This window comes from Phytophthora infestans, genomic scaffold, assembly GCF_000142945.1.
Source record: "Phytophthora infestans T30-4 supercont1.19 genomic scaffold, whole genome shotgun sequence".
Classification (NCBI taxonomy): Eukaryota; Oomycota; class Peronosporomycetes; order Peronosporales; family Peronosporaceae; genus Phytophthora; species Phytophthora infestans.
Window position 1 is genome coordinate 2,085,321 of NW_003303740.1, and position 22,012 is coordinate 2,107,332.

Below are 22,012 nucleotides of genomic sequence, written 5' to 3' on the forward strand. Positions count from 1 at the left end.
CTCACGGAAACTCTTAAGCTAAAGATAATCCAAGTGAAAAGAGTTTCGTGTTTCGACGAATCCAACGTTGCTGACACAGAAGTAAAGGGAGCACAGTTATAAAAACCAATATTGATTGATGCCAACTTATTGTGCTCAAGTAATCACGGTTCTTGCAGATTATCTTGAAACAAATACGCCGTTTCGAGGCTACTCGACACCACTACTTATGCGTTCTCCTTCTCAAAGAAGCGATGCACCAAGTAGGGAATGGCCTGAAGACCATCGCACTCGAAGCTGCGCGGTCGAGGTTCTGATCTGCTGCCCAGTGTGAGGTTGATGAACTCGTTGCAGAACGTCGACATCAGCTTTTTGCGCGTGTCAACACCAGTGGTCAATTTCACGAATAAGCGCGGCTGTGACATCGAGTGCACGATGTAGCTCATGAACTCGTCACAATACTTGCAGCCTGTACAGCTCCCCTCATGCTTGCGCTGCGCATACGACCACACCTGGTAACGCAGGTCGGCGAAGTCGTTAAAGCGGCGCTCTAGCTGGTAATCGGGCCGGCCACTGGAAGCGGTCTTGGCCGTCTTGAGCGTTGGGATGCGTGACGTGCTACGCTCCAGGAACACGTCCAGCACGTAGTACACGACGCCGTCACGCTCAGTGGTGTGATTGATCTCGACGCGGTCGATCTTGGCCAGGAACGACAGTGGCTCTGAAGCCTTGGACGACAAAGTGGGCATGACCGGCACGGGTGACAGCGGCTGCCGTCGTGATTAACAGATTGTCGCTCATGGTGGCAGTGGATGCGGAGGACATTGTCGTCGAGCGCAGTATGTCTTTTGGTGGTTGAATGGCTCGAGTACGAACGACTGCAGCAGACAGTCTTATGCGTGAGACGAAAAATGAAAAGTGAGCCAAATTGGGCGATCTGTTTGTGTTGGCTGTCAAGGTCACACCCGCTGTCCTCCCTGCCCCGTCTCGGACGCTCTACCAAGTTGCCAAGGGCGGACAACCGTACAGTTACCCATCATTAATGGTGATTTACCATGAACCAATCCGCACCCATTGGTTGAGACGACGTACCAAGCACCAAACGTGTACTACTCTGTAGTGTACTACTGTGGCTCAGATCACCTCAGTACAGTACTGTACGTGTTCAGTATTATGTCAACCCCCCCCAATAATCTCGGCAAGATCACAACCAGACTGCGGGAGCAGCCAATCGCCTGAGTGATTCGATTGGGGTGAGATGCTGACCGTGACGCTCAGGCCATGGCTTGCCACGGCCTGAGCATCGCTCTGCTTGGTGTCGCAAGAGCTCCGTCCCTCTTGTGCCTCAAGAAGCAGGGTGCGATATAATAGTAGCAGCAAAGACTCGTTAGTGCGAGCAAGATAAGAGCAAACAAGTCTTCACTGAGCTACTGGCTGCTTCCTCGGCAGTAGAGCCAGCACCAGTCTCTCGTTTGACATCGGCAGGTGGTGTCCCAGAATCCTACGGTGCGAACCGCTGGTTTCATGTTTCACTTTCGCGTGAACGGCAGTCCTCCGTGGATGGCATTGTCAGTGTCAGCTCACCATCACTGAGTCAGGCAGCGATGCGGATTCTGCCCGCCTCAAGGCGACAGCGACGCACTACATGCGTACCGTGATTCTGTACATGTACAAAATTAAAGGGAAAACGTCAGAACGTGTATCAATTGGGCAAACGTTTGTCAAACGCGGTTACAGAGCCAGTCAGAGTGATGGTCACCGGCAGGTTTGAACCGAGCACACGTACTGTCACAAGTTTTGGGGATAAATAGGGCGAAACCCATTGTTCAGCACAATAGACTCGGCCCATTTACGAGACAATCACATTCCAGCAAGTGAGGGACGCCGAGATGGCGCGAGCTGCTGCGGTGTCGAAGATAACTGCGCCGGTGTACGCAGCGCAAGAGCGCATCTCACGCGTTGCGCATTCATCTAAAGTCGGGTATTTCAAGGCGAAGAGCAGGAAACAGCGGTACATGAAGAGGCGGGCCCCAGTCCGAGATTCTAAGCGGGCTTACCGCTGTGGAGTGATGAAAACGGGCGGCGCTAGGCGAGTTTGCCTCCTTCTGGAGGGGGCCATGCTACAGAGGCCCGTGTATTTCGCGTGTAGGGAAGACTGGGGCGGAGAGCCGACGTGAAGATGAAGCACTTTCTTTCATTACGGACCTGGTCGATTTAACCGAGGAGGCAGGAGAGGGTATTTTACCCCCAGAGCATTGTGAAGTAGGCTCTGTTGGCAAAGATATTGCTAACCTTCCGGAAGTGATTGTTTTGTATAATACTAGCGACAATGAAGATACAGAGAGAGTGAGTGATGAAGCTAGTGATTGTGGCTCTAATACAGCACATCAGCCAAATGAATATCGCGAAGAGTATTGCGCTCCGCCTATTTCGCCTCGTGAGATTATTAGTTTAATGGAGAGTGGTGATGAAAGCAGCCATGACAAGACTGAATGCAACGACGTTGACACCGGATGTCACGATGAAATCGACAATGTGTACTGGACTGTCACACCAGATATAATTTATTTGGACGAGTCCAGCGACGAAAACGACAGCAGGTCTAGCGAACGTTCTCACGGAGCTTCTGAGACGGGCGAAAATGAGAAAGCGAACATTTTGCTCCTACAGAAAGATAATGACGTAGTTCCATGGCCTTCTGATGTAATGGAGATAACCAATACCGAGAACCCAAACAAAAATTTTGGTACCCGATTTAGGGCCGATGGATTGGTGTGGCTGCGACACAATTTGCCGACTGGATGGTTGCCCAAATGCACTGGGTAGCATATTTTGTGCTCGGAATAACTGCCTCAACGGATCTGACTGTGGCAATCGACTGAGAGCTGTGAGTGGCCTGCACCTAGCGCGTGGAAATATTGGATACTCTGTTTTCACGGCTGAGGATATTGAAAGTGGAAGTATTGTTGCTGAGTACGCTGGTGTGTTGACAACACACGACTACCGTAAGGACAAGAAAAGAACCAGCAACTACACCATCGGTTTGGCCGCGCGGTCGTCGCGCAAGGAGAACTTGTGGATCGAGGCGAATATCAAGGGAAACATTACGCGGTTCATGAATCATTCCTGTGCGGTAAATTGCCGTTTTTACGAGGTTCAAAACCGCCGCTTCGTCACGGTGGTTGTCGTTACGATGGAGGATATTCGAGCTGAGAGCGAGGTCACTGTTGATTATGGCGATGAATTATGGTTTAAATGCCAGTGTGGTGCGGATGGATGCTGTGGTGACTCTATCGTTAGCAGTGACGATTCTTCTTAAGGGTTACTATAACGCAAAAACCCGGAATTGAGTAACTTTCTAAATGCACAAACAAAACAAAAAAACATGAAAGTGACTTCATTATTGCTCGATCGCGAATGAGGGACACTAATAAAAAATCCGGAGTTGAGTGACCTTCTAAATGCTCAAACGAAACAAAAAAACACGAAATTGACTTCTTTGTTGCTTTATAGCGACTGAGGGACACTCTTTTTGAATGTGTTATGTGCCATCCGATTGCGTGCATGAACGCTTGTTGTGGCCTTTCCGATGGCAACTTGAGCAACTCCGTGAAGATCTATTACCGTCCTCTCCAACACTTCCTATGCGCTTCGTCTTGGGGCGTCCCGGTTTCTTTGTGAAAACGGCAGGTAGTCATTCGGAACTCTGAGTGATGTCTGATTCTATCGGTATAAAGACATCTTTAGCGTGAAATGCATTGGCATACACCGACACTTTATAACACGGCTGAAAGTGTGTGTACACGTCCAAACGGTTGCCAACTACACATTTTGACACACAAACCTCACTTTCATACACCTGTTGGCGTTTGTTTGAGACTGTCACATACTGTCAATACCGATGGCAGCCCATACACTTATTGACACACGTTTTACACATACTGACAAAACGTTTCAGGATGATACACGTTCTGACGTTTTCCCAAAATTAAAGTTTTTACTGTACCAGTGACATGCAAAATGCCTCGTCGCAGACGACTTATCGATACATGTATTACGCGATACACGACAATGGTCAAACCGCTGTCTTGTTTGGTACTTCTAAGTACAAATAAGCGTGTCCGAGGGCTTTTTAAGCTTAAAAAATCAGCATTTACACCGCTCGCCTGCCATTAGTGAACTTACGCGCTGATTGGATCACAAGTAAAATAAATGGTTCTTCACAGACGTTGTGCATTTAATAAAGAAGAAAATATGGATACCGTCCGAAGACGGCGTCGGTCTTGCGGAACAAACCTGCAACATGATACCTGTACAGGTAGATGTTTCTGAGGCGGGCCTTCTAGCAAAGCAGCACGACGAAGCGATCCTAACATATACGGTACAAGCAGTACAGTAATTGGTTGGCTGACATCGCCAGAAGATCGCTGGAAAAGTGAAATCTCCACAGTGATAACGTTTTATCGACTTAGTATCTCAGAGTAAACTCTCTTTCACTGTGCCTTTCTCGTATTATTAGTAAGAGAGGCTTGGTCATTTACGCAGAGCGCTGAGCAGTGGTCGGCTCGCAAGCAGATACACACACCGTGCCTGCCTACTCCACGTGTATATCGCACCCTGGTTCTTGAGGCACAAGAGGGACGGAGCTCTTGCGACACCAAGCAGAGCGATGCTCAGGCCGTGGCAAGCCATGGCCTGAGCGTCATGGTCAGCATCTCACCCCAATCGAATCACTCAGGCGATTGGCTGCTCCCGCAGTCTGGTACTGTACTGAAGTGATCTGAGCCACAGTAGTACACTACAGAGTAGTACACTTTTGGTGCTTGGTACGTCGTCTCAACCAATGGGTGCGGATTGGTTCATGGTAAATCACCATTAATGATGGGTAACTGTACGGTTGTCCGCCCTTGGCAACTTGGTAGAGCGTCCGAGACGGGGCAGGGAGGACAGCGGGTGTGACCTTGACAGCCAACACAAACAGATCGCCCAATTTGGCTCACTTTTCATTTTTCGTCTCACGCATAAGACTGTCTGCTGCAGTCGTTCGTACTCGAGCCATTCAACCACCAAAAGACATACTGCGCTCGACGACAATGTCCTCCGCATCCACTGCCACCATGAGCGACAATCTGTTAATCACGACGGCAGCCGCTGTCACCCGTGCCGGTCATGCCCACTTTGTCGTCCAAGGCTTCAGAGCCACTGTCGTTCCTGGCCAAGATCGACCGCGTCGAGATCAATCACACCACTGAGCGTGACGGCGTCGTGTACTACGTGCTGGACGTGTTCCTGGAGCGTAGCACGTCACGCATCCCAACGCTCAAGACGGCCAAGACCGCTTCCAGTGGCCGGCCCGATTACCAGCTAGAGCGCCGCTTCAACGACTTCGCCGACCTGCGTTACCAGGTGTGGTCGTATGCGCAGCGCAAGCATGAGGGGAGCTGTACAGGCTGCAAGTATTGTGACGAGTTCATGAGCTACATCGTGCACTCGATGTCACAGCCGCGCTTATTCGTGAAATTGACCACTGGTGTTGACACGCGCAAAAAGCTGATGTCGACGTTCTGCAACGAGTTCATCAACCTCACACTGGGCAGCAGATCAGAACCTCGACCGCGCAGCTTGGAGTGCGATGGTCTTCAGGCCATTCCCTACTTGGTGCATCGCTTCTTTGAGAAGGAGAACGCATAAGTAGTGGTGTCGAGTAGCCTCGAAACGGCGTATTTATTTCAAGATAATCTGCAAGAACCGTGATTACTTGAGCACAATAAGTTGGCATCAATCAATATTAATTTTTATAACTGTGCTCCCTTTACTTCTGTGTCAGCAACGTTGGATTCGTCGAAACACGAAACTCTTTTCACTTGGATTATCTTTAGCTTAAGAGTTTCCGTGAGCTTTGCAATAAAAATTGCGGTCATATCCTCCAGGACTGCTTGAGATTCGTACGCCGATCGATGGTCTGCCAAAGGAGAAAAACGAACATACAGGTTATCGATGCTTGTGACTTGTGATCCAGGGAAACTTCCAAATTAATAAAGTGAGGTACCGTATTTCGCATGTAGAGAGCTGCACCCTCATATGAGATGCACCTAGATATTGACCAATCACATTCGGCTATCTTGAATTGAGGAAATCGCATGTAGAGAGATGCACCATTCCTAAGCCAACTAAGTCTTTGCGGCAAAATTTGCGCCGGCAGTCGGTCATTTGCCATGTCACGCACGAAGCCTCGCCCAGTGGGCAGACCTCGTGTCGGTGGTAAGGGACGCCACCAGACCAAACACACGGTCAAGGGCATCACGGTGCAGAAGAAGCTACGGGTACAAGAAGTGCGACTTGCGTCTCGACACCGACTGCCTTGCGGCTGCGTCTTTGGTGGAGGAGTTGCAGCGACTATCGCTAGTAGGGTTAAGTACTGACGAAGATCACGATTTTGATAGATGGCTCACCGCAGAGGAGGATGGCAACGTGAGTGCTGACGTAGCCGTCGTGTAAATACACTTTTTGTAAAGGAAAAAAGGTTCCTGCATAATTTGATTGTGTCTTTTGAATATATATTTATCCGGCTATGTGAACATTAGGTGCATCTCTCTACATGCGAAATACGGTACATGTATTGATGACTAGGTGAGATCAAGTTAAACAAACCTGATCTGCAAAAAATCGAAAAATTGATGAAATTGTCGAATACTTAAGTACATGCTCGCTCTCATACGACTTCAGTTCAGTGTGAGCTTCACGTGAATCGGATATCACTCATTTTGTTGTTAGTGTTCTCTTTCTTGCCATCAATTGTTTTGGCATGTAGGCCAAAATTTGGCTGTTGGGTTCTGCGCGTTACCAGCCACAATTTTCAGCTCCAATGACGACGGTATCATTCGGTGGCCACTGCCTGACGTTTGTCGGTCTTGAGTGCTTTAGTATTATTTGATACATGTACCAGTATCTGGAGGTTGGTAGACTAAGGAATGTTTGGAGCTGTGCGTAGGCGTTGAGATACTGTTTCCATTTATAGAAACAACTACCGGTATCAGCTCGCTTGCTAGAACTATCTGTCGTGCTCGAAGTGTCTTGCACCATCAGCACATTGAGTCATCTCGGGATCCTTGATTGCGTCCTCAGTTCCCATCAAGTGAGCTCCGAGACACGGGAACTGGGCGGAGGTGGCCGGTCAACATTACTTGGCCGCCTATCCCGAATATTTGCGTTCCATAGTGTCGCCCAGTGCAGCGTACAGAGAACGCAAACATGACACCCAGCCGCTTTGATGGTCCAGGTGTCTGCTACATGGACGATGTCAGGTATAAATACTTTGCCTGGCCACATGAGTGAGCTTCAGTTCTCAATTCGCTGCTTGTCACCGAAGTGTGCGTCGCTGCTGTATCGGAGTCGGCATCACCGCCCTTCCGTCATGGTTCCCTTCTGGGAGCGCGCATGGGCACCACCCCTCACACCTGTTTGCCTAACACCACACCGCTCGTCCAGCGCAGTGGAGCCCATCGGCGTGCTAAAAGCAATCGATCATGTCGAGATCACTAACTTCGCGGAGATCGGCGGCGTCGTCTACTACTTCATCGACGTCTATCGAAAGCACCACACGAACCGCATCCCGACCAACAAGCGACTGGAGGCATCGCGACGAGACCAACCAGATTACACCGTCCAGAAGCGTTTCAGCGACTTTTCTAACTTGCGTTACCAGATGTGGAGCTACGCGCAGCGCCAGCATGACGGTGGGGCTGCGTGTAAATATTGCAGCAAGAACATGGACTTCCTCGTGACCAGCTTCTCGCAGCCACGACTATTTATCCAGTTATTTGTCAAGAGCAAGAAGACGCGCAGTCGTTTGCTGGGAAAGGGCATCAACAAATACATCGAGCTGGCCATCGGTGGAAAGGAAGACTCACGGCGTTACTACACTTGCGATGGATATATGACGATTCCTGCACTGGTCGAGCGGTTCCTCCGCGATGACGCATGAAAGCACAATTGACACACGATACCTGTTATGCAACTCGTCAACCTGCTGCGGCTGTGAATATCTGTACCTCGCCGTAGACTGTCGGGGGCACCGATGTCTAGAATGAATTTGTTGTCTGTAAAGTATTGGCATAAAATGGTCGAGCGAGTGAGAAGGTTTGGCGCCGCAAGCGCAGAGTAATATCGTATTAAAGAGCAAAGTGTGGCAAAAGCGAATGCTGTCAAAACCTGACAAAGATTTCTTCGTGTCAGCCTTTTGACCTCGAGTAGTATCGAAGTATTTGGTACCATGAGCAGTTTTCAGCAACAGATATAAAAAAGAGACTTTATAAAAAGCAATTTTTTCTGTTAAAAAAGATTGGCGATCGTTTGCCTTGACAGCTCATGACAAAAGTCATGTAGCATAAGCTCTGGAGCAAACTTCGAGGTCACCTCGAGGTTAAAACCAGAATCCTGGAGTGTTTTCTTGTTTATTTTGCGTCGCTGTACCGCATTTGCGAAGCACAAGTTGCACGTTGAAGTGCATGCTTACTGTAGCACAAATCCAGCAGCGAGGTGTCACGTTGGCAATCGACGCGCGCGATATTTCCGGCGTTACAATTCTCACGTCCTATCCTAAAAGCTCATTAAGAGCGACTGGGAAATGGTTCGGGTCGCGGTTTCCAGCGCGAAGGCAGGGCTGTGCTACAGGGGCTGTAGATACATGTACAAGAAGTATGATAGGAATGTACTTTACATTTGAATTTAGCTTTGGACGACCAGTGGTGTTTACCACACCAGATAAAGCGAGGGAAGAGCACAGACGGTGCAGCCAAGCGGCATAGCCAAGAAATGTGACGAAGGATTGGCCGCGTGCTTGCGACGTGCTGACTCGAAGAAGGGCGCTACGCTGCTGAAAACGAACAGCAGACATCCATTTATCATCCAATAATCCGATAATAACAAAGCGAGGTGAGTGCTTGAGCCATGCAAGAGCTGACTGAGTCAGTCAACTTGACTCACGAGCTCTGGGAGCTCATCTCCCGCCATATTCCTGCGCAGCGGTTCTGTTCACGTTGCAGTTGGCCATGGGTGGGACGGCCGCATCAGATATCCATAGACAAGCAGACCTCTACGCACAAAGTTTTCCCTTTATATTGTATTTCCTTCCATAACTCAATAAGAAACTCTCCAAAATTTTGGCTGTTTTCAAGAATGACTTCCTCTATGCTTTTGTACAGCTTTATAAATAATACTGTGGAGAGCAGCGGAAAGAATGCGAGTAAGTCCTCACCCACAGCTTATGATTTGACCTCTCCATTCACAGTTCTGCCGACTACCAAGCCAACCAAACTACCATCCAAGCAATAATGCGCATGATGCATCACCCCCAGAGCGACGAGATGCGTCCAGTGTCGCCACCCGGCAAGTCCGGTGCCAACAGCATGCTGCTTGTACCAGACCTGCAGCCGCTGCGCATGTGGCCATGCCACTACGCCAAGGCAGCAGACGCTCTGGGCTTCCTCAAGGCCATCGACCACGTTGAAGTGAACGAGACTGTCAAACGAAAGGGCAAGCTCTGCTACGTGGTTCAGGTCTTTCTTAAGAACCCGGAGATCCGCATCCCCACGTCACGCAGTTCAGCCAACTGTCGCTCGTCCACCGCGGCCGACACGACTCCGCAGCGCCGTCAGAGCGTCACGGAACTACCGATGCCTCCATCAGGTCCGCAGGAGTCGGACTACCAGCTGGAGCGCGAGTTCTCTGAGTTCGTTAAGCTCCGCTACAACATTTGGGTACACGCGCAGCAGCCGCGTCCTGCGCGCGGCTGCATCTACTGCGACGACATCACGGCGTTCGTGGGCAACTCGAGCAAGCGCCCGTCAGGCCTCGTAGAGAAGATCTGGGCCACCAAGGCCCACCGAAAAGACATGATGGAGGCGTATTTGAATCGCATGGTGGTACTCGCCATTGGGCGGGGCGGCGACGGCCAGCGAAGCCCACACTGCCACGGCTTCGACCACATCCCGTACCGCCTCGTGCGCTTCCTTAAGAAGGCCGCAGAAGCCAACCACCTGCGCTGAACCTAAGTTAGGACTTTAATCTATTTGACGAGAAGTGGCGTGTTGAGAGAGAGAGGGGAAGACACAAGCCACAGATACATATATTTATTCAGTTGATGCAAAAGCTCAATGAGTATGGTAGGTGCAGTTGCAGCTTCCTTTTTGCAACTTCAAATGTGAGGTGCAAAGAGAATTCCTGATTGTAAAATGGAAGTGAGTATTTTGCCCGACTGGCTAACCGACTATACAATTATACCCCCCAACATGCATAAAATGGACTTAGCCGACGGTCTTGGCAACACTCGCTCGGAATTAATATCTAATCCCAGACACAGCGCCTTGCCGAGTCGAGGACTTAGAGGCCGGGGTGGGGCAGGCCGCGCAGCGGCGCCCCCCGAGCGCAGCGCAGCAAGTGAAGAGAGGGGCGGGCCCACGGCTATAAGTCCGCAGACGAGTGCAAACGCGCTAGTGTCCAACCTTTACTCCAATTTAACCGTACTTTACTATTTGTACACGTATAAAAGGCGATGCTATGTTACCTCAGTCGGGCAAAATAACGAGTGCCTTGTAAAATTGCAGAGCTCTTCGACACATCGACAAATATTTTAAAAGTTCGTGAAACGAAACACAAAATCGGACCACAAGGAGTCTACGAAGACTGTAGAACCTAGTAATGACAGATTAGACGGATACAGTGAAGACTAGACCTCTACTACGTAGCATGCATTGATCGACACTCTTTTGACTATTATTTCTATATGTAGCTCACAGTGGTGCTCAGGCGTAAATCGCTTGACGCAATTAAAGCTGACGTGTGTGCAGGGTGGATTACGAAGGTAAGACTGAGTGTTGGTCGGATGAATACCGATAGATGTAGTGTTTCAGAATGGCAATCAACTGGATTGGACGGGGAGGGATAACTCAAGCACCATGCAATGCCAGTTTTAAAATCTCTTCATCCCAAACACTACACCACCATGAGCTTCACAAAGACGCCCAGCCTGCCCTCAGCTTCCACTCAGCTCCGACCTCTCAGCGTATCGAAGATGGTAGTGTACGCTCGTGGAAACCATTGTGACCGAATTCATTGGGGGTTGCACGAAGTCACGAGGATCTCTGTAATACCAACGTCGAGCAACGGAGATTTGGCGGATTCGCTCTTTGAAGCCACGGTCTTCACCAAGGCAACGTTATCCCTTCCTTTCCCTCATATTCCGGCTTATCGCAAAGAAAAACAATTTGCCGACTTTGAAACCCTGCGCGCAGCCATTTGTCGTGCCGTGGACGTGACTCACTTGCTGTCGCGCTGCAGATTCTGCAAAGCGATACAAGCGCACTGCGCTAACAGCTCTCTCGAAAAGCAAGACGACAAGACTCACCTCGCTCTAGAGCAGCTCATGAACGACATCGTTGCGCTTCTTGTTCCTCTTCGCTGCTCGCTTAAAAAGCGCGTGTGCTGCGGAAAGCTGCAGTGCTGGCACCTCCTATCCCGATTTCTTTGTCAGTAAAATGATAACGCTGCTTCGAACTTCAACTTGAGTCATGCTTTGAATATAAACATACATGTACCTATCTTAAGGTTCGACTACTACAAGTCGACGACTATCTGAGGAGTTTGACAGTTCTCCAGTACGTAAGTACTGTAGTTGCTTATCTGATCGAGCGGATTGCATGATAAGACACGTAGCTCATTTAAAGCTAGAAACTTACAAGTCTCGCGGCGATAGTCCTCACTTAGGATCATTAGAGAGCCGGGGCTCTACGAGTGTTGGTCGGCTGCGGGCGTCGAGATGTCGGTCGTGTCATCTGACGATCAGGTCAGGTTCATGATTGATAATGACTCGCATTTTTCGTCCACTTCAGAATTGGCTTCGTCCGGCTCATATTTTCCAGCCATGCAGACGCAAAAGCAAGAAAAGACTCGTTCACCTTCACGAGGCAGCAGCCTCAGCGCTGTGTCGAGTATCTCAGCAGCAAAACCGGCGTCAAGTGCCTCCGCCTCCCAGCGTCGTCAGCTGACACTTCACGAGGTCGAAAGTTTGATTGTTTCCACTGCCGCATCGCGCCGTCAAGGCACTACGTACTACACACTGGAAGTGTATACCGGCACGTCGACCCCCATCGATGTACATTCAAAGCTAAGCGGTAGTGAAGCGGCTCGGCAACCAGCCTACAAGGTTGACAAGACGCAAGTGGACTTTCTTACTTTCCGTCAGGCGCTTTACAGCGCGTCCCACTTGGCACACACGTCAGTCTCCTGTGAGTTTTGCAAGGAGATGATGATGTACACTGGTCTTGACAGCGGGGACACAAAGTTCGGGAGCAGCGTGCTACGGCGACTCGTTGGTCGTGAAAAGATAAGTCGGTCGCTGCAGCAGTTCGTGGACGGTGTTGTTGACATCCTCATCCACTTTGCCTGCATTGAGGGAACGCCGTGGTGCTCAGGCCAAGTCCAAAGTCATCAAGTCATGCGTCAATTTCTCCTGCCTCGTGCTTTGGACAGCTAAGCTCAACCGAAGCCTATCCATACCATCAGGGAATTGCCCTGGACAAACTCAATTTATTTCCCCCACTCACTCGACTACTGCAAGTTGTGTTTTCTGTTGCAGACTTGTATTTGTTTTGCATTAGATACTTGGTGCAGCACATGTACATCTTACGTGATGCGCACACGTAGTTATCAGTGAATGAGTCAAACAACGAGCACAAAAGCCTCGGCGCTTGCGCGGGCGGGCTCTTCGTCCATTAAGAGTGCCTAATTGAGCTGCATGAGAAGCAGCGTGGCGTCCCTATCTCCTTAACCGCAAAGGAATACCTTGCGCGCTAGGCGGGTACGCTCGCAACAGGGCACTTCGGCTCAGCGTCCCTATTATCTGCCATCAACTAATAGCATGATGACAGGCGGGTACGCGCGATTCTACCTGGGTCATTGACTCGTAGACTAATTGAGCCGGCTGGACGCGGTGCGTCCGGGCGTGCATCGGTCATTTCTATTCTGACGGAATCGATTTATACATCACCGCGCGGCTGCATGAAGCGAGACATTATACCGGCGAACTCCGGGTGGTCTTCAGAGCCGAGTTGGGCGGCGAAGCACAGTAGCTGGTTCAGGAACGAGCTCAGTGGCTCCATCTGCAGGGTCATGCCGCCTTGCCACGACGGGGCAAGCAGTCGTGGCCGTTCCCAACAGTAGGCCATGTACGTTGCCACGCGCTTACAGTGCGCGCAGTGGCCGCCGCGGTCCACGGTTGACTGAATCTGTGAGCGCAGCTTCTTCAACTCCGCAAACGTGCACCGGAATGAATAGTCCGGGGTGCGCTCCTGCGGAGGCTGAGACTGGTCAACGGCGGTCGAGCGTAAGTACACGTGCACGGTAGCGTTGATGCCTTTGTGGCTATCCGGCGAGGTGAGGACGTCGGCGGCGGGCTCGGGGCGCGAGTGGTTGCATGGATCGCCGCCCTTGACGGGAACCAGAGGCTGGATCGAGAGTGACTGCAACATGGAGGAAGTAAGGTAATTAAAGAATGGAGCTTTGAATCAAAGTTTGATGCGCGTGCCAATGCCGACGACAATTGCAAGTTGCAACACAAGTTGTGTCACAACCTCGAGAGCTCTTCTCTACCGATATACAGATTCGGCACCGCGTGCGTGGCAGGTGGACATGCGACGCGCCAGCTCTGACAGCTTCAAGCACAATTGACTGGCCCACACTCGAATTCTGGAAGCGGTACAGTACTGTACCTGCGCAGAAGCGCTTCGAGTAGGAGTTCGACCGTCACATATTCAATCGAGAGGATTTGCAGCTGTCCGGAGTCGTTATTGCCGGGAAGGCTTTGGCTAGGATAACCTTCCCGTCTCTGTCTCAGTGCGGACCATCATCGCTTGAACTTTTGAAAAGCACACAACAAGCAAAAGGGTTTGCGCTCGGACTTCGACGCCAGCGTGCTGTGGCGAAGCAGGCCCGAGTATCTATTTCAATATTTCAGAGTGAGCTAAGCGTTGGTGAAAGTGTGCTGGTCTTCATTGTGAACTTCAGAAATGGCTGTAGACGAAGCCCAGCGCATCCTCTTCTCCAGTCGGAATACATGTACATGTAGTAGGGTTTTAAATGTGTATACTGGTTGCCTTTATCCGGGTTTTTCCGGCGTGAGTCTAATCTGCGAGATTAGATGAATCGAGCCGGCGTTCTATTTGATGAGCGACGAGCGCAGCACCACAGACTTAAAGCTGTTCGCCTCGCTGGTGATGGCGCTTTACTTCATTTCCTGTTTCGACGCGAAACAAGCGTATAACGAAGCCATTTAATCACTCTGCCACCATGCTCCCACCGCTTTCAAACAAGCTGGGCTCGAACCTTCAGTTGCTGGTACCTACCACGATCACTCCTACGATCATGTCGGCTCAAAGAAATGCGCTGTTGGAGCTCAAAAAGGTCGACGCGATCCAAGTGCGTTGCGCAGGTAAAGGCAAGAAGGACTGGCTCGTCGTTGAGGTTTTTGCCGACTCAGCAAGTTCGGACCCTGCGAGTGATGATTGCGAGGAGGTGCAAGACGACGCGCGCCTACGGAGACCGACCGTCCGGATCGAACGGACGTTGTTAGAGTTTGTGGCTCTTCGCAACAAAGTGTATAATATCGTTCACGACGCGCATTACTCCGAGCCTTGCGAGTTTTAGGCTGGTTTCATGGATCAGGTCGTGTTCGGAGCGAATCCCGACGGGTTACTTGTTGGTTTGCTCGGTGGCAAGCGGCTAGCGCGTACAGTGGAGAAATTCCTGGATGAAGTACTCTCGCTGATTGTCCGAATTGACAGTCGAGGCTGTTGTTCCGGGCAGACCTCTGCTCCCCAAATCGTGCATACCTTCCTTTTCAATGGAGCCAATGAAGCCGCCTAGACCTCGACAATAGCTACACATCTCTGTCCATGTCGCTAGGCGAATTGCTTAATAAATCGATCAATTGCGTTCTCGGCGAGGCTTCACACCTTTAACTAATCGTTTTTATACAGTACACTCTTCCGGTACACATGTACTGTACTTGAACAAGACTTGTCAACAATCAGCGTCAGTATACAATGTACATGTATACTTGTTCTGTACTACTACTACTACTGTACTAGTATTACGCTGAGGATTCACCAGGATCCGTTCGGTCAATGTTTAGACGTTGCTGCGCGTGCCTGCGCGTCTGAGGGTTGGATGCCAGCCGACCAACTTGGTCACCAAGGGAGCCCGCCACGCCATTCTTAAATGTGCCAGGCACTCGCAACGTCTTCCCAGCGGTGAAGCGTAACGTGACATATCCTCGACGATGCTGCCTAACCTGTCGAACACATGCCAGCTGCAACTGCTGATCCCCGTGTCCATCGAGCCCGCGTGGGTGTCATCACGGCGACAAGCGTTACTGGACCTTAAAACTATCCTGAGTGTCCGCGTTTCGAGTCGCAAAGGCAAGGGCCGCAACGCTGTTTACACTGTCGAGGTTTTCTGCAACTGTCTGAGCGAGAGCTCGACCAGGCCGCTTAAGGCGGCAGTGCGCACGGAGAAAACGTTGAGTGACTTCGGGCAACTTCGCCGCGACATTTACGACACTGCGTGGTCGGCTCATGAGCATGTGCATTGCGAGTTTTGCACCGGGCTCGTTGAACTTTATGTGCTGGGCAGCGCCGACCCGGAAGCACTGGTGCTACGGCTGCTGGGAGAGGAGCGGGCACTCCGCAAGCTCACCAAACTGCTCAATGATCTTCTCACTCTCACTGTCCGTAACTCTTCAACCGACGGTCGCAGTGTGTGCTCAGGTCAAGCCCACATTCCTCAGACACTGTACAGCTTTCTGTTTGACATTACACCTGCTTAGGTTGAATAGAAGGCTCTGAAAAAGATACTTTAATTGGGTGAAATGAGTATTGCAAAAAAACACTGTCAGTGTCATCGTCGTGAAAACTGAGGGTCACCCACAATGGTTTTTTCATCACCAGATTTCTGTTGATGGGACGCTTGCCGGCACCATCGCATACGCCTGTTTTCCATTATCCATTACATTTTCTTCTTTTGACGTATAATGCCTCCGACATCTGCGTCTGCGTCGACCTCTCCACGGGCCTTTACGCCGACCCATGCCGCCGTCGCGAGACTCCACACTGCCGGATCTTCTTCGTCCACACCGTCAGTGAACGCCCGCAGCCGCAGCAGCTCTGTCGTCCCGCTCCAGCGATTCGAATGTGTGCGTGTGGCCAAGAAGCTCCGCCGTGATGGCCATCGCTTGTACGTCGCCTCTGTTTTCCTCCACCGCAGCGAGGCACAGCGACGCCGATCTGAGTGTGTGTATAAGGTCACGCCGGCATCTACCCTATCAGCAGAGGCCATGCATGCTGCAATGATGGCCGAGCGTCAGCCGGACTTTTTGGTGGAGCGTCGTTTCTCCGAGTTTCGCCGGTTGCGGAACAGCGTTACGGAACTTGTAAGAACGGACACAGCGCATATGAAGACGTGTGTGGATTGCCAGGATTTGTTGCGTGTTGCTCTCAGTCCCGAGCACCAGAATTGGACAGTGAGGCGGATGTTTGGCAATAAAGAGCAGCGATTCGCGCTACTCACGACGTTCATGAACGATCTACTGACTCTCACGACTGATGCTGGTGGGCGCCCAAGTAGTGGCAGTAGTACGCAAGAAACGGATTCGAAGGACTGCAAAATGCTGGAACAAGTGGCCGAGATGCTGCAGGACTTTCTTAAGCGCGAGTACAAGGACTCGCTCGGTATTATTTAATTTTAAAGTGATAGGAGAAGAGATGAAAGAGGATGCATCGACTTGCATTTGATCGCTAAAATACCGTGACTTTCTCGTCGTGCTCCGCTGTTCTTCGCGTCTCATTAATAAATCTCAATGCGGAAGACAATGGGTGAAATTTGGAGTAAAAAATCGGCAATACTGTCCTCGACAGAACGATGGACGTGTTTCGCGTTGCTAAATATGTGGGAACCAATATTCGATCTGGACTTCTTCAGACTGAGAAATGTGGGAAAGTATGGAGCCATCACCAAGGCAATGAATGCTCTCTAGCGTGAGAATTGGAGCCGAAAAAATGTCACGACAACGGAGAATGCCCTGCTCTCTCTTGCGCGCTACAAACCCAGGTAGTACTGCTGAGCCGTACGTGGCTGCGTCCAAGTTGGCAATGCAGCACGGCAGCTCAGTCGCAAGATGCATGGCCTACATGTAGGTGATCGAACTTCGATTGATTCGAAGGGGCTTAGCATGTCGATACAAGTACAGCGGCGATGGAGAGCCAATGGATGGCCATATCTGGGCGATCGATCTCCTTGCCGATGACGGCCTCACAAACAGATTGCGCCCAAATTGAGGAGCAATCAGTTTTCCGATGCAAACCTCAGTTTACGCCCAGCCTTCAACTTGCCGTTTCCTGTTCGTCGCTATCTTATAACATAGTACCCTGTCAAAACTAGTCTTTGCGCATAATTTCAAAGAAATCAGGACGTTAATTGTTATAATTTATAAATACCTTCCACATCGCTTCTCTTTTGGTACAAATGCCTCACCGTACATGCTTGGGGCATGCAAATCGTCTCCGCAAAATCCGCTGCCGTGTTTCGCTCGGTGACATCGTCTGCCGCCATGTTGTTGGCAAGTCGGTTTGCGCCAAATAGTTTGGCAGCGACGACGAAACCCGATTCAAGTACTGTATTTTAACTGGATGACAAATTCGTGTGGCCATCACAACGCCTCGACCAGCACGATTGGAAATGGCTTCACTTGTATCGCCGAGTCGCCAGATCTGGCGCCACACGGCGATATCTTTTGTTATCTTTCATTACGGGTACTGTGTTCCTTGCGACCACAAATTTGCAAAAAGCAACTTGTGATTGCCCTTTGGTGTCACTCTTAAGCAGCAGCCCAGGAGTGTTGGTCGGACCGCCTTTCCGACCCAAAAAACGACCGCAAACAGCCGCACCCGAAACGGCAAAGAGAGCTTCGATCACACTGTGATTCACAGCGATGATCGCGCCATTCCGTAAGCTGGTCGCTGCAGCAAAGCGCACAAGATGCGCATCACAGTGATGATCACTGGGGCCGACAGCATAGTGTGACAGTAGTGGAGCTCGCGCCGCAGACTCTGCAGGAGACAACGGAGCATACGAGCTCACCATAAAGAAAATGCTACCCTAGCCGCGGATTATGACATGCTTCTGCAAACCATTATTTTATTTTCAGCCAATTAAATTCTCTGTTGTGTTTAAATCACGCATCCATTGGATGAAAACCCGCGTCGGACCTTGCAGAGGCAGAGACAGTATTACGCGCAGTCTTGGGCATGAATCACACACTCATTTTGGAATTTGCCTTCACTTGAATACTGTCAAAACTTTCCGATCCAAAGCAATGCCGCAGCCTGCCACTATTGCCTCTGAGGAGCATGCACCACAGCAGCTGAACCTAATCCCGCGTTTGGCGCGCAAGGAGTCGCAGCGCGAGATGCCTGTGGACATGAAGGCGCCTCCACTCACGCCTGTGCTCGTCGAGCCACTTCGCTGGTCTACGGCGTCTTTCTCGCTGTCTTTCCTAAGCAACATTGATCGCCTGGAAATCAATGAGGCTGTGGAGCGCAACGGCGTGACATACTATGTGGTGGAGGTTTACCAGTTCCACTACAACTCGCGTCTGCCCACGAACGTCAACAACCCACGTATGGCCGTCACGCGCGAGTCGGACGTCAGCGAGCCGCGCGAGCCCGACTTCCGCGTGGAGCGGCGCTACTCGGACTTCGCCAAGTTGCGCCACCAGATCAAGCTTTGGACGTGCCCCAACGCGCAGTGGACGTGCCAATACTGCTACGAATACGGCCGCTTCATGCGCTTCAAAATGCGTCAGCCACGCCTTCTCACGTCGCTCACCAACACCAACGTCGAGAAGCGCAAGGAAATGTTGCAGGAGTTCATGATCGACTTCATCGACCTCGCTCAGAACCCGTCGAAGAACACGATTCACCGCTGCGAGGCGCACCAGCACGTGCCCGCTCTGCTCGAGAGCTTCCTCCGAGATTGAGACACTTCATAGTTTAGTCAGCGTAGCCTATAATTTATCCTCAAGCAGAACGTTTCATCCAATCATTTTGCAGCTTTTCAAGCTCGCAATCAAGACCCTTGATTGTGGCGACAGTAAGTACAGAATGATTATGGACGACGACGAGTTTGAGCTGATCTGCTCGCTGGACGCGTACCCCGATGCCGCGGGGCCGCAGCTCTCCGTGTCCGAGGAAACGTTCTCGATCATCAAGCGCCAGGTGCTGCACCACCAGTTCCGCTCTGAGCTGCGTCTGCACCGGCAGGAAAAGACGTTGAAAAAGTATGTGGCACGTCAAAGCGATGGCGAGTCCATGCATCAAATTGCCAAGTCCGTAGGCTTCTCCCTGTGTATGATGGCGCGCCTGCTGCTGGATGCCAAGTACGGATGGAGTAAGACCACGATCTCCAATTTGTTTAAAGAAGCCATGAAGGAGGAGAGCGAACTGGAGACGGATACGCCCAATCGTCGTGGTCTCTCGGACGAAGAGTACGCCCGAGTCATACGAGAGGTGGGAGAAACTCGTAGACGGTTGATAGAAGCACTAACAGCGGGTGAATCGTTAGATCCGTGAATGCATTAACCAGGACGAGATCGGCTCGCCACTAGCGGACCGTATCCGCCACAACATGGGCGTCGAGCATGAATATTTGTTGCTGGAGACACTACGTAACCGACAGTTAGTGTTTGAAAGCGAAGATATGCTTCGTGAAAAAGGATTATCCAAGACACCCGATGTGAGGTTGTTGTTGCCGATCGGAGTCAAGGACCCGAGGACCGGACAGCTGCATGTAGTCAATTGGATCGACAGTAAGGCCATGTTTGGAGACAGACACACACACGAAACGGAGAATGCAAGTCAGGTGAGTGAAGGTGCTAGCTTTGGGTTCTTTTGCGTTGATTTATCTTACTGATTGCGGTGCAGCTGCAAGGGTATGTGAACCGCTACGGACCCGGAATGGTGATTTATTGGTTCGGTTACGTCGCACAGCTCAGCTCCGACAACGATATCCTCATCACCGATGCATTTCCACTTGAAATTTCGCTTCCTGGGGCTTTCAACCCATTAGCATCCGTTACGAAGCTGGAAGAAGGTACAAAAGTGAAGTTGCAACCCGCCAAGATACAAACCGACTTCGACGACGAGTGGATTCCCGTTTCCACTTGTTTTTGATAATACTTGCAAATTCTTACTGGAAAAAAATGTGCGGGCTACTTGGACACATACAGCTCCTAACGTGCTTATAGCTGCATGCAATTAGCAGCCCCTTGCGTTGCTGAGCAAAAACGACTCCAGCATCGCTGGTACAAGCTTCTGCGCGTCGCATTTGCGCTTGCCAAGCTTCGGTGCTCGACGTTGCCCCATGGCCACAAAGTCGTTGATAAACTTTGTGAGAATTTGCTTGCGTTTTTCAGTACCAGAGGTGAGTTTGATGATGCCGCGAGGCTGGCTGTACTTGTAGCGGATGTAGATGAGGAAATCGACACAGTACTGGCACGTGCACTGCGGCATGTGGCTCACAGACCTCAGCACGTTCTCGCGCAACTCCTCGAACTCGGCGAAGCATCGCTCCACCTTGAATGTTGGGTGCGCCGCATGGTGACGAGGAGAGGACGCGTCTGTCGAGCTCGCGGGAAGGCGCGACGTTGGTAGACTCAGATACACCTCAAGTGAGTAGTACACAGTCTTGTTCTCGTCATCGACACGAGTCTCGTTGATCTCGATACGGTCCACGCTGTTGAGAAAGCCTACGGACAAGCTTGCATTCCAGCGTCGGTGCGCCTCCAGGTCCATTCGAAGACTACTCTGGAGGCCGTGCGGCCGTGGCACGGACGGCAACTCAACGTCTTCGCCAGTCTTGGCCGCCACCACAATGGAGCAGTCGTGTGGCATGAGCTTCTGAAGCTTCTGGAGTTGGTGGGGGCGCTCGTGGTCGGCCACGCACGTCGTTGCGGTGGTCGATGCGGTCATTCTGCTTAAAGTTTTTATTACTTCAAAGGAAATTGAGAAATGACTTGGTGCTTGGATTTACGCAATCGCGAATAGTCCCAATGGATTACATGTACACGGAGAAATTGCGTAAAAGGTGCAGGTGGATCAAAAACTGAAGTTCCTGTCTCATATTTGATGACGTGCTGCCTACTGATAGCCGCTGATTGGCTGTTAAAACGACCAAGCAGAAAAATGACCATCACTCTGCATCTGTCTCTTTCTTTTTACATCGCATGCGAAAGGCGAAGCATCAATGTGTAGTGGACAAATGCAAAGGTACGTACACGGCCTGAGGTCTTCAGCGCTCGGCTGCGTTGACGTGCAATTCTGGTGGGAAATCCAAGAGATTATGTTGCTTGGCGTACGATGTCGAGGTAACAGGAGGCCACCAAAAGCCTACATGTACATGTATTAACCCCCAGCTACCTGGTGCGCCATGAATATTACGATATCAGCACTACGACATGTTAGCAAGCACCCCGATATTTTTCGCTTATTTCTGATATAAAAATAAAATATTTACGTATTTTTGTTTTCTTTTTTATATGTGCATAAAAATAATTTTATGCCATATCCCGCCAAAAGAGATATTCACGACTTACTATGCGATGCCTATTAGAGGCCTTATTTGCACAGCCTGCGAGTCACAGCGCGACGGTCAGTGTCGACCCAGTCGTTTCAAGATCCCCAGTTCAATAGCTAGCTAGGATATCGCAATGAGGAGGTACCCCGATCCGGTGCGCAAGCAGTTCCAGAAACTGAACCAACCGATCAACACCCATGGGGAGCATTTCCATCATAGTCTTCATTGCCTAACAGCTCAAAATAAAGCAGAGGCCAATAATGCTGTCTCGATTATCGTCCAAAAAGTTCACGAAAGTAAAATTGCTCTCTCCAGACATCTTGAAGATTGTCCACACACACCGGTGGCTCGA

The 22,012-nt window shown here is 50.7% G+C and overlaps 11 protein-coding genes across 11 annotated transcripts; 8 read left to right on the forward strand and 3 right to left on the reverse strand.

The window, feature by feature from the left end:
* Nucleotides 1-206: 206 nt before the first annotated feature.
* Nucleotides 207-728, reverse strand: PITG_11256 (uncharacterized protein; the record flags this gene model as incomplete). The annotated part of the gene is made up of 2 exons (XM_002901969.1): nt 207-552; nt 694-728. The coding sequence occupies 2 exons, from the start codon at nt 726-728 to the stop codon at nt 207-209; spliced, it is 381 nt and encodes a 126-aa protein (XP_002902015.1).
* Nucleotides 729-2,743: 2,015 nt separating this feature from the next.
* On the forward strand, nt 2,744-3,210 carry PITG_11257 (uncharacterized protein; the record flags this gene model as incomplete). The annotated part of the gene is made up of 2 exons (XM_002901970.1): nt 2,744-3,107; nt 3,200-3,210. 2 exons carry the CDS (start codon nt 2,744-2,746, stop codon nt 3,208-3,210), a joined length of 375 nt encoding a protein of 124 aa, XP_002902016.1.
* A 4,183-nt stretch (nt 3,211-7,393) lies between these two features.
* PITG_11258 (uncharacterized protein) lies at nt 7,394-7,963 on the forward strand (the record flags this gene model as incomplete). The annotated part of the gene is made up of 1 exon (XM_002901971.1): nt 7,394-7,963. One exon carries the CDS (start codon nt 7,394-7,396, stop codon nt 7,961-7,963), a length of 570 nt encoding a protein of 189 aa, XP_002902017.1.
* Nucleotides 7,964-9,270: 1,307 nt separating this feature from the next.
* Nucleotides 9,271-10,025, forward strand: PITG_11259 (uncharacterized protein; the record flags this gene model as incomplete). Its single annotated transcript, XM_002901972.1, has 1 exon — nt 9,271-10,025. One exon carries the CDS (start codon nt 9,318-9,320, stop codon nt 10,023-10,025), a length of 708 nt encoding a protein of 235 aa, XP_002902018.1.
* Nucleotides 10,026-10,981: 956 nt separating this feature from the next.
* PITG_11260 (uncharacterized protein) lies at nt 10,982-12,511 on the forward strand (the record flags this gene model as incomplete). Its single annotated transcript, XM_002901973.1, has 2 exons — nt 10,982-11,508; nt 11,752-12,511. The coding sequence occupies 2 exons, from the start codon at nt 10,982-10,984 to the stop codon at nt 12,509-12,511; spliced, it is 1,287 nt and encodes a 428-aa protein (XP_002902019.1).
* A 502-nt stretch (nt 12,512-13,013) lies between these two features.
* PITG_11261 (uncharacterized protein) lies at nt 13,014-13,505 on the reverse strand (the record flags this gene model as incomplete). Its single annotated transcript, XM_002901974.1, has 1 exon — nt 13,014-13,505. The coding sequence occupies one exon, from the start codon at nt 13,503-13,505 to the stop codon at nt 13,014-13,016; it is 492 nt and encodes a 163-aa protein (XP_002902020.1).
* Nucleotides 13,506-14,296: 791 nt separating this feature from the next.
* Nucleotides 14,297-15,015, forward strand: PITG_11262 (uncharacterized protein; the record flags this gene model as incomplete). Its single annotated transcript, XM_002901975.1, has 1 exon — nt 14,297-15,015. The coding sequence occupies one exon, from the start codon at nt 14,323-14,325 to the stop codon at nt 14,677-14,679; it is 357 nt and encodes a 118-aa protein (XP_002902021.1).
* A 298-nt stretch (nt 15,016-15,313) lies between these two features.
* PITG_11263 (uncharacterized protein) lies at nt 15,314-15,859 on the forward strand (the record flags this gene model as incomplete). The annotated part of the gene is made up of 1 exon (XM_002901976.1): nt 15,314-15,859. The coding sequence occupies one exon, from the start codon at nt 15,314-15,316 to the stop codon at nt 15,857-15,859; it is 546 nt and encodes a 181-aa protein (XP_002902022.1).
* Nucleotides 15,860-18,369: 2,510 nt separating this feature from the next.
* On the forward strand, nt 18,370-19,066 carry PITG_11264 (uncharacterized protein; the record flags this gene model as incomplete). Its single annotated transcript, XM_002901977.1, has 1 exon — nt 18,370-19,066. One exon carries the CDS (start codon nt 18,404-18,406, stop codon nt 19,064-19,066), a length of 663 nt encoding a protein of 220 aa, XP_002902023.1.
* Nucleotides 19,067-19,196: 130 nt separating this feature from the next.
* On the forward strand, nt 19,197-20,025 carry PITG_11265 (uncharacterized protein; the record flags this gene model as incomplete). Its single annotated transcript, XM_002901978.1, has 3 exons — nt 19,197-19,595; nt 19,651-19,947; nt 20,017-20,025. 3 exons carry the CDS (start codon nt 19,197-19,199, stop codon nt 20,023-20,025), a joined length of 705 nt encoding a protein of 234 aa, XP_002902024.1.
* A 317-nt stretch (nt 20,026-20,342) lies between these two features.
* On the reverse strand, nt 20,343-21,076 carry PITG_11266 (uncharacterized protein; the record flags this gene model as incomplete). Its single annotated transcript, XM_002901979.1, has 1 exon — nt 20,343-21,076. One exon carries the CDS (start codon nt 21,054-21,056, stop codon nt 20,343-20,345), a length of 714 nt encoding a protein of 237 aa, XP_002902025.1.
* Nucleotides 21,077-22,012: the final 936 nt, after the last annotated feature.